A 10,564-nucleotide genomic window follows, 5' to 3' on the forward strand; every position below is an offset into this window, starting at 1 on the left:
ACTGGTTTAGGAGGAAATTATTAATGGATTAAGCAATTGAGGAAGAAAAGTGTGGAGAAAAATGAGCTATAAACGGTGTTTTAGTCAAAGTTATCAATAATAGTATAGTAGAGAGTTTGACATTAAAAAGATGTTAGGTACCCACTTGAAAAGCACTTAAACAAAAATATGGAAGTAGGGTTGGATTTGAAAACATCTTAATTATAATCATTATTATTATTATAGTTAATATTTTTTCTTTTAAAAGGGAAAAAACAAATTCAAACTTATTTCTTACTTGCAAGAAAGAAAAAAAGAAAAGAAGGTATAAATATATGCTAATATTTAAGTGCTTTAATAACTTCTCAATAATTTTTGATTACATAGAGAGGTGGTTCCCATCATACTAGTAAAACCCATTAAAATGACCACTAATAATTAACTTTTTGAAAAATGTATCTAATCACTGTGGATTATCCATTTTTTTTTATCACACAAAAATTTACTGAAAACCATAAAAATTAAAGAAAATAAATATATAGAAGAAAAAGAAAATTCTATTTGCATTTATGAACATCACTAGTACTAGGTACTTAAAATTATTAAAATTAAGTGATGCTATAGATGTACTCCTTTTTTGTTTGGGTCATCCTAATCCTACTATCCTTATAGCCAAACAAACACCAAAACAAAATAGTGTGCAGTGTACAAAACAGTTGAATCATTTTAGGTAGAGAAGGTGGAATGTAGTACAGTGCACCATCACACAGAGAATCATATGATCAATCATGATGGTCATCGTTATCCTTATCATAATCATAATAATCATCCTTGTTCTTTGTTCTCACTTGTGTGAGTAACAGTAGTGATTCTTTCTCTCTCACCACCATTTTCATCATATTTGATTTCGGTGCATTTAAAAGCAGTCTTTTTTTAGATTTTGTCCAAATCATTTTACTCTTATTTTTTTTTCTTTTTTTTTTTACTGAATCTCTCTAATCATTAATCAAATCCCATATTATCAACTAAGAAAATTACCACCAAGATAAAAATAAAAAATAAAAAATTAGAAACCCAATTAGTAAAAAATAAACAAAAAGAAAAAAAATGATTTTTGTTAAAAACAAATTTTAGAAGAAGCTACTCTCGCGAGTAAGTAATTAGTGTACTCGCTTTCTCTATTGTTTGAGTGTCGGTCTAGGGCACTACGATTCAGTCACATGGGCTGTCTCGAGTCGCAAGCCGCGAGTTTCGACCACTCGCGCGCGTAACAAAGATTTCAATCTTATCTCTCTGCATGGTTTTTTCGTAATTTCGCATACTGAGAAGAGAGAGAAGCGTCCCTTCGGAAGTGACAAGGACACATGCATGATAACCCAATCGACGGTCTCAGATTGTTCTTCATTCGCTCACTAAATGAAATCTGAGCGTTGGATCTAATAAAAGCCTCCAAGGAACGAACCAATGGTTAGATAAACTAACCATGGTTAGGTTAAGGCTGTGTTAGCTTTAACACGAGAGTGTGCGTCTGAGAGAGAGAGAGAGAGAGAGAGAGAGTAGCAGTAGTGAGTGGTATGGTGTGTTGATAAACACTCTCTCTTGAGTTAAGAATCATTAGTATTTTTCGATTTATTTACGAGTTTCCATTTCTGGAAAACGAGTTTGATTCTGAGTTATCTACGAGCTTCGATCTGTTTTTTTTTTTCGATTGTTTCGTCATAGTTGCAATCATCAGTATTTGATTCAAGATGATCACCCAGAAGAAAAGAGAATATCTTTCTTTCTTTTTATTTTCAGCTCAATTATTTTTATTTATTTTGTTTTCTCAGAGTACAGATCTGAGATTGAGAAGTAATTAATGGAAGAAGAGAGTGGCAGAGTCTGTAATTTTAAGTGATATCATTTTTCTTCTAACACTCATATCTCCTCCATTTTAAAGTCTTTCTCTCTCTCTTTATATATTCAGATCTAAGTTTTTTCTTCCAAAGGTTCTGGGACTCTAGCTGAGCCGAAAACCTGGTTCAGATCTTCGGAAGTTTTCATCTTTGAGTTTTTTTTTCTGAGAAAGTTGGGATTTTTAATATTTTTCTTCTTTTTTTGAATTGGGTGTTAAAGAAAGATGAACTATTCTCCTGACGAGGTAATAGAACATGTGTTCGACTACGTGACATCGCACAAGGACCGAAACGCGTTGTCGTTGGTGTGCAAGTCATGGTATAGAATCGAGAGGTTTAGCAGGGAAAGAGTGTTCATAGGGAATTGCTATGCGATCAGTCCTGAGAGGACTATCAACAGGTTTCCAGGGCTGAAGTCACTTACTTTGAAGGGCAAGCCTCATTTTGCAGATTTCAATTTGGTTCCTTACGAATGGGGTGGCTTTGTTCAGCCTTGGATTGAAGCCTTGGCCAGAAGCCGTGTTGGGTTGGAGGAGCTTAGATTGAAGAGAATGGTGGTCTCTGATGATAGCTTGGACTTGCTTTCTAGGTCCTTTGTCAATTTCAAATCTTTAGTTCTTGTTAGCTGTGAAGGGTTCACCACTGATGGCCTTGCTGCTATTGCTGCCAATTGCAAGTAAGAATTTTGAATTGACTTTTACTTGTTTTTTTGTCTTGACTCTGTTGAGCTTTACTATTTTGTACCCAAATGTCAACTGTAGCTAATTTGGGAAACCCCTTTGATTCAAAGTGTCTTGTTGTGATTTAGCTTATGAATATGTTTTAGGGCTCATATACTATATTGGTGAACGATTATTCTGTATTGGTGAACCAAAGAGGCATATGAATATGTGTAGATCCAGCCAAATTAGGCAATTAATGCTATGTTGGTGTCAGGGTGTTGTTGTTGTTGTTTTTGTTGAGTTTGTATCTGACACTCTCTTACTCTTTCTTTATGTGTTGTATTTTTATTTTTTTTGACAAATTCTTTGTGTTGTTTTTTGTATAGGCATCTGAGGGAGTTGGATCTTCAAGAGAATGATATTGATGACCATAAAGGGCAGTGGCTTAGCTGCTTTGCTGACCAATGCACTTCACTGGTGTCCCTCAATTTTGCTTGCCTCAAAGGAGAAATTAATTTAGCTGCTCTTGAGAGACTCGTTGCAAGGTCCCCTGGTCTCAAAGTGTTGAGGTTAAACCGTGCTGTTCCTCTTGACACCCTTCAGAAAATACTGATGAAAGCTCCTCAACTACTGGACTTGGGAACTGGGTCTTGCGTCCAAGACCCCCATTCTGAGTCCTACCTCAACCTGAAGACTACTCTTGCAAAATGTACATCGATTAGGAGCTTGTCAGGGTTTTTGGAGGTTACACCTCGGTGCATCAGAGCTTTCTATCCCATTTGCGCTAACCTCGCATCTTTGAACCTAAGTTATGCTCCAGGCATACATGGTTTTGATCTCATTAAGCTAATTCGTCACTGTGTGAAACTTCAGCGTTTGTGGGTACGTTCTTTTTAGCCATTTCTATAAAAATTTAGTTGCAGTTTTCTTAAATTTTATATGGAATAACATTTAGTCTATGTGATTGAGCAGATACTAGATTGTATTGGAGACAAAGGACTAGCAGTGGTAGCTTCTACTTGTAAAGAGTTGCAGGAATTGAGAGTTTTTCCATCTGATCCTTATGGGGTTGGGCATGATGCTGTTACAGAAGAAGGCCTAGTTTCCATTTCCATGGGATGCCCAAAGCTTCATTCCTTGCTCTACTTCTGTCAGCAGATGACCAATGCGGCTCTGATAACGGTAGCCAAGAATTGTCCTAATTTTATCCGCTTCAGGCTATGCATCCTTGATCCTACAAAACCAGACCCTGTGACCTCACAGCCGTTGGATGAAGGTTTTGGGGCGATTGTCCAGGGATGCAAAAAGATCAGGCGTTTGTCCCTCTCTGGCCTTCTTACAGACCAGGTTTTTCTCTACATTGGAATGTATGCTGAGCAGCTTGAAATGTTGTCTATTGCATTTGCTGGGGACAGTGACAAAGGAATGCTGTATGTGTTGAATGGCTGCAAGAAACTTCGAAAGCTCGAGATTAGGGATAGCCCCTTTGGTGACATGGCACTTCTATCGGACGTGGGAAAGTATGAAACAATGCGATCCCTTTGGATGTCGTCCTGTGGAGTCACCTTGGGAGGTTGCAAGGCAGTGGCCAAGAAGATGCCTAGTCTTAATGTTGAAATTATAAATGACAATGAAGAGAGTGAGTTTTGCCTTAACGAAGATGAGCAGGCTGTAGAGAAAATGTACCTGTACCGAACGATGGTAGGGAGAAGGGATGATGCGCCGGAGTTCGTGGTGACTCTTTAACTGCACTTGGGGTTACCTTTTCTTTTTAGGCTTCCATTTTATTTTTTGTTCTTAATTTAGTAGTTGCAAGATGTTGTACTCTGTTTAGCAGAACAGATAAATGGACTTATAGCTCGGTGGTGGTTATTACTGGTTAGTGGTGGTATGTAATTGTGTTTGTTTACGAGGGTTTTGACTATTGTGATCCGATGTTATAATTTAGACGGTGTTAGCACTTGCAAATATTGTTTGTTCTTCTCTAAGTCAGATTGGTATATATAGAAGTTTAAAGCAGGAGCCGAGTTGTATTTTCTCACTTGAATTTTTCGACCTCTTACAAACGAAATTAACTGGTTCAATTGTTCTCAAAACCTCAAACAATATGCTTTTGTATTACGTGGGGTATAATTTCAGTTTAGCTTGGTAAGGAGGCATTATGATGTCAAATGAAGAATTTGAAATTCAATTCGGCTCACAAAGATGCCAATTAGCTTTGGGAATTACATTAGTGAGAAAATTTGGGGAAAAAAAGTGAGAAACAGCATTGAAAACTAAAAAGAATACCAAATATCCAGCAATGTCTGATATCATGCACTACTGCTAATAATGAAGCGTTTTTACACACAACTGCACAAAAATAACGGGGGAATGAAGAATCCCCAATAAACAATGTCACAAAACCTCTTCAATATAACTCAAAGAGGTTAATAACAGCAACACTCAGTACATAATAATTAAAACAATTTAGCTTTAGATGAACACCTCTAGCACAACACCAAGAGCAGAAAGAAAGCGCTGAACCGATAGTCACTTGCATTTTAATTCACCACAGACAGCAGCAGCATTCTTCTAACATACAACAGCAGCAAAGGGCAGCGAAACTGCATACATTGAATTGTTGTCATAACCCCAAAAACAAAAACATAAAAAGATAGTTTGAATCAAAGCTTTAACTTGCAAACCAAAAGATAGTAAATTCAACTATTTGAGCTACTCTCTTGAGTTGGGTCAAAGTTTATAGGTGTTGTTATGCACTACTTTTTGGAAAAAAGCTTAAAAAAAATTACTGATTCCACATGATAATCTCAGCAATTGCAACTAACTCTGAGAATATTTTCTTTTGGGAAAAGAAGCATTATAAAGTCAAGAAAACACTGCTTTTTGATTAAGATATGAAACTGGATTTTAGCTTTATGATCACAAACTGTTTCAATCAAGAAACTAATAAAAATACATCATGAGCCACAAATAGAAAAGGAACTAGATCAATGACATGTAATGTAAGGAACAAAAAAAAAAGACCCAATAGAGTGCATAGTGCATACCAGCCTTGGAGAAACGAAAGACAACCATGGCGTTCTTGGTAATGGTGGTGATCGTAGTGACAGTGCTGATCGTACGGCTGGGGTTGAGGAGGCGGTGGTGGATACCCTCCTCCTCCAAAATACCCCTGATACCCTTCGTACTGAGGAGCCTGATGAGGCGGAGGCGGTGGCGGTGGGTATCCCGGATACCCTGGAGGAGGCGGCGCTGATGGATATCCCGGTGGAGGCGGTGGTTGATGATGATGATGGTGTTGATATCCGGATCCGTACCCTAAACAAATAAGATAAAAAAAACCGAAATTCACAAGAATTACATCAAAACAAGATCACATAACACAAAAGTACGAAAATTGAATTGAAATTACAAACAAAAAATGAAGATAGAATCGAATGACTCACCAGGTGGAGGATCGTAACTCATTTTTTGGTGCGGGAATAGAGATCTTGGATTAGGTTTCGGTTCGTTGTGATCAACCTAATCGAATTTGAAAATGAATTGGTGATATTAATACGAAGATAATTTAAGGGTTCGGAGAGTTGGCTTCTCAGACTCAATTTATTGTTTGGCAGTAATGGGACCAGATCATCATATTTGCTAGCCTGTTTTCGCTAAGGTTTCCCATGTCTTCCAATCAAACGTCGTCGTTTTGTGCAAAACGACAGGTTCGTTCATCGATTAGAACGACATGTCGTTTATAAGGAAGTCAACGGACTCAATACTTCGATGTCGATGACGATGGATACATCAATCTTACCTTCGAAGGTTTTGACTGTTTCAGCAAATTAATTGATATAATGGGCATGTGACAAGATAAGACTAACCATATACTTTATGATTTCCAGAAATAAAAAACTATGTACATTATAATTAATGTTTGGATTTCTTTAGTATTTATTTTGTTTTCATTATTTTGTCACTTATGTTATTGATATTTTTAAATTCGGTTTTTTTTTTGGCAAAATAACTTATTTTTTAAAGTTATTTTGCACTCTAGTTTAGTTTTAATAATTTTTTACAAAATAGTATCTCATAATTTAGACAGCTAGTCGAAAATTTAAACAGGTGGTCTAAAAATTCAAATAGCCAGTCAGTTGGTCAAAAAATTTGGATAACTGGTTGAATTTTGGACAAATGCCATTTTACAAAAAATTATAAAAAGTAGGTGAGAATACAAAATCACTTAAAAAATAAATATCATTTTGACAAATTTCTCTTTTAAATGATCTCAGAAGTCAAATTTTTATTAGTTGGGTCTAAAAAAAAACCATTCAATTAAAAGTTATTCAGATAATAAAATTTATTTATTTATTTACCATTTTAGTTTTTTATAATGTACACAATATTTATCAATTTTAGTAATGAGTTAAATATGTTTTTTTTATTATTATTAAAGTAACATGTTAGTAATAAATTTTAGGGTTTCTTGGCAAAATGACCTATTTTTTAAAGTCATTTTGCATTCTAGCCTAGTTTTAATAATTTTTTGCAAAATGATCTCTCATAATTTAGACAGGTGGTCGAAAATTTTAGACAGCTGGTCGAATTTTAGACAAAGACTATTTTGTAAAAAATTATTAAAAGTGGGTCAGAGTACAAAACCACTTAAAAAAAAAGAGGTTATTTTCACAAATTTCTCGTATATTAGGTTAAAAGACAGCACGAATATTACTTAAATATATGGAGTTTGAGTTAAGGCCACCTAAAAGATTTTTTCAAAAATAATATTGAAGATAGAATTAAGAATCACATTCGAATTATTGCATCACTTGAATGTGTTTGGTTTCTTTTACGATAAGCTCTAGCATTTTGTAGTCGCGACGAGTCTAAAAATTCTAGTAATCAATGTAATTTTCTTAGTACTCCTTAAATTTTTTAAGTTAACATCATCAATGGTTGAATGATTGTTTGATTGCGTATCTTAAAAAATATATATTTGACTATTATCTAGCTTTTAAAAAAAATTATTATGGTCCTAGTGAAACCAAAGTCTAGGTTTGCCCCTCGAGTCTTAGGACACTTCTATGAAGAATTTGTAACCCTACGGGTGTGGTTTCTTTCTCTTTTGGAAAAAAGTATAAGACCATTTATAGATATGACTGTAAAATACATTGATTATATATTAATTTTGAGTATTGTCATAAGACACTCTAGGTGTCCAACATTATAACATATCGCTATTGGTGCAATTAAATATCAAATCCCATATATTTTAGTTTAAATTTAAATTAGTTGAAATATGTAGAACTCATATTTACTTGCACCAAGGGTGCCGATTAGCATTTATCAGTACTTTTGTCACTTCACTTAAATAAAAGCTTTTAGGTGATGTTTGGTTCTTTGTAATAGAATTAAAATTGTAAGGGAGTTAGTAATTTTAAATATAATAAGAATAGTAATAATATTTCATTGTTTAGTTTTTTCTGAATGAATGAGCTCTAGAATAAAAAATATTCTATTATTGATGTTGTGATGGATTATATGAAAATATAGACAAAAATATCATTATTTCTAAGAAGTTTCATATATAAAAATAATATTTAAAGTAAGTTGGGTAAAACAATAATTTTATTAATAGCTTTGGAATGGAAAGAGTATTCCAATAGTAAAAGATTTGAATAACAATTTATTTAAACAATCAAATAGTAAATTGTAATTTTATAGGAGTAAGAATTCCCTTTCATACAATTCAAACCAAACAGTAGAATAACCTTTGTGTAGGAATGCACTTTTCATTCCAATTTTATTCTATTGGACCAAAAAATCTATCTTGGAATTTAGATTAATTTATGTTTTGTATTTGTTGTTTTCATTTTATTTTTGGATTGTTGTATATGTTTGATAATTAATTGGGACCCAAAACTATATCTATCGATATTGCTCAAATGGAAAGATGATGGAGACAGAAAGAAGATAGAGATGAGACTAAAGAGAAAATTGTTTTAGTTTAGGTCCACTGAGAGTGGTGGTTAGAGATTTAACTTGATAACCACACACTTTGATTGCAAGCAAAATATAGACCAAAAAAAGAAAGAAGAAAACCAAAACAAGTGAAAGTGAGGAGAATAATATTTATAAGAAGCAAATCATAAGTTAAAGAACCAAAATCTTCTATTCTTTTAAGAAGAAAAAGATTGCTAGTTTGGGAGAAAAAGTTATCAATTTTTACCTAGAGAAAAAAGATTATGTTAGTAATAGTGGATGTGTGTGCTTTTTCAAGAACAAAAAGTTAATTGGTGGGAGAAAAATTAGTTGGGCAAGATTAAAAAAAATTCTCACCCATAGAGTGAAAATGACACCACTACAATAAAATTTTGGGAAGTTTACAAAATTATCTAAGATTTTGAAAAAAAAATACAAAATTTGGAACAAAATTAAAAAATACAGAAGGGCATAATTATAAATATGGAATTTATTTTGTAAACAACGTTTACAAATTTGTAATATTAACTTTTTTTTGTAACCAAAGTTAACAAGTTTGTAACCACATGTTATAATTTTGCAAACAACATTTACAGTCTAAATAGAAAATTGTATCAAGCAGTAACAAAATTGTTATAAACTATTATTCGTATTTTTTATAATTTTTTTAAATTTACAATGCTATATATAATTTGATAAAATTACACCAAATATAAAATTTATTCTTAAACTTTGAAAAATATGGCAGTTTTTTTTCTTTAGGCTTTTTATGGCTTTTTTTTTTGTTTACATTTTTATGGGAATTTTTTCCCATATATTTGTATACTATATTTTATCTTTTATACATTTTTAGTAGTTAGTTTTTATAGTTTATTTTTATAATTTTAATCTATTTTTATTGTTTTTTATCATTCATATTTTATAAAATATATTTTTTTTTGCATAATTTTTGAAGAAAAAAAATCTAAGACTTTCATCACCATACTTTTTATTGATATTTCTTATTCTTTTCTTAAATTTTTTATCTTCTAAGATCAACATTTTATTCGTAGTAATTGATTACCACTATCAAAACAATTCTGATTATTTTTTTGTGATAGTAATCTTGTGCCACTGTCATTTTTTGTTGTTGTTGTTATGTGTGGTAACTGGTTATAACAACAAAAATCAATTTTATTTTTTAAGTGGTGTTGTAGTAACTAGTTACAACTATAAAAATAATTTTGATTTTTGAGTAATGTACATTATCAAAATGTCAACTGAATTGTAACTGATTACTTAATAGATTTGGAAAGAAAAAAAAGCTGATATGAAAAAAATAAACTAAATTGATCATGAATGTAATTGGTTACAGCAAGGTCTAAAAAACAAAATAGATACGAAAAAAACAGTTGTGATGGTAACCGGTTACTTTGCCAGACTTGGAAACAAATAGGATCACAAACAAAAAAGCTAAACTGATCACAGTCGTAACTGATTACAGATTGAGATCTAAAAAAAATAATCAATCGTCATGATACCTGGTTACTTAGTCAGGTGTGAAAACAAAATTAGATCTAAAGAAATAAATCTAAATTAATCATTATTGTAACTGCTTACAACTAGATCTAAAAAAAATCAGATCTGAATAAAAAGAATGAGACATCATTGTACCCAGTTACTTAAACAGATCTGAAGAATAAAAAAAAACCCCAGAAATCATAACAGATCGTGATTGTAACCGGTTACAATTACGTTTAGAATGAAAAAAATATGAAGTGCAAAATCAGATTTGAAATGACAAAACCAGATATTGAAAAGAAGAGAAATAACAAAGAGAATAAACATAAAAGTAGAGAAGAAGAAGAAGAAGAAGAAGAATGACTAGAGGGGTGGAGGTACGTTGCCGTCAGGGGTGTAGGTGCGTCGTCGTCGTCCGGGGCAGGGACGGAGGTAGCATCATCGACGGAGGGCTAAGATTAGAGAACCAAATGAGGGAGAGAGAGGAAGAAATGAGAAAATAGAGAGAGATATTGTGAGAGAGAGAGAGAAATGAGAGAATGAGAGATATTTTTGTGT

General features: G+C 32.9%; 2 protein-coding genes across 2 annotated transcripts; one reads left to right on the top strand and one right to left on the bottom strand.

Moving 5' to 3' along the window:
* Nucleotides 1-1,534: 1,534 nt before the first annotated feature.
* LOC133816996 (protein AUXIN SIGNALING F-BOX 2-like) lies at nt 1,535-4,555 on the top strand. The gene is made up of 3 exons (XM_062249367.1): nt 1,535-2,550; nt 2,923-3,418; nt 3,509-4,555. The coding sequence occupies exons 1-3, from the start codon at nt 2,099-2,101 to the stop codon at nt 4,280-4,282; spliced, it is 1,722 nt and encodes a 573-aa protein (XP_062105351.1). The 5' UTR covers nt 1,535-2,098; the 3' UTR covers nt 4,283-4,555.
* A 276-nt stretch (nt 4,556-4,831) lies between these two features.
* Nucleotides 4,832-6,299, bottom strand: LOC133816998 (cysteine-rich and transmembrane domain-containing protein WIH2). The gene is made up of 3 exons (XM_062249368.1): nt 5,986-6,299; nt 5,587-5,857; nt 4,832-5,142 (listed from the first exon to the last, which is right to left on the bottom strand). Exons 1-3 carry the CDS (start codon nt 6,005-6,007, stop codon nt 5,085-5,087), a joined length of 351 nt encoding a protein of 116 aa, XP_062105352.1. The 5' UTR covers nt 6,008-6,299; the 3' UTR covers nt 4,832-5,084.
* Nucleotides 6,300-10,564: the final 4,265 nt, after the last annotated feature.

The sequence above is a fragment of the Humulus lupulus genome, chromosome 2 (assembly GCF_963169125.1).
Source record: "Humulus lupulus chromosome 2, drHumLupu1.1, whole genome shotgun sequence".
NCBI classification, from domain to species: domain Eukaryota; kingdom Viridiplantae; phylum Streptophyta; class Magnoliopsida; order Rosales; family Cannabaceae; genus Humulus; species Humulus lupulus.

What these genes read in the sequence shown, in the direction of transcription:
- LOC133816996 (XM_062249367.1), top strand. Translation starts at nt 2,099, where the DNA reads ATGAACTATTCTCCTGACGAGGTAATAGAACATGTGTTCGACTACGTG. An exon ending in GCTATTGCTGCCAATTGCAA is followed by an intron (nt 2,551 to 2,922) that starts GTAAGAATTTTG and finishes TTTTTTGTATAG; the next exon opens with GCATCTGAGGGAGTTGGATC. An exon ending in TGAAACTTCAGCGTTTGTGG is followed by an intron (nt 3,419 to 3,508) that starts GTACGTTCTTTT and finishes GTGATTGAGCAG; the next exon opens with ATACTAGATTGTATTGGAGA.
- LOC133816998 (XM_062249368.1), bottom strand. Translation starts at nt 6,007, where the DNA reads ATGAGTTACGATCCTCCACCTG. An exon ending in GAGTTACGATCCTCCACCTG is followed by an intron (nt 5,858 to 5,985) that starts GTGAGTCATTCG and finishes TTATTTGTTTAG; the next exon opens with GGTACGGATCCGGATATCAA. An exon ending in CTTTCGTTTCTCCAAGGCTG is followed by an intron (nt 5,143 to 5,586) that starts GTATGCACTATG and finishes CAATGTATGCAG; the next exon opens with TTTCGCTGCCCTTTGCTGCT.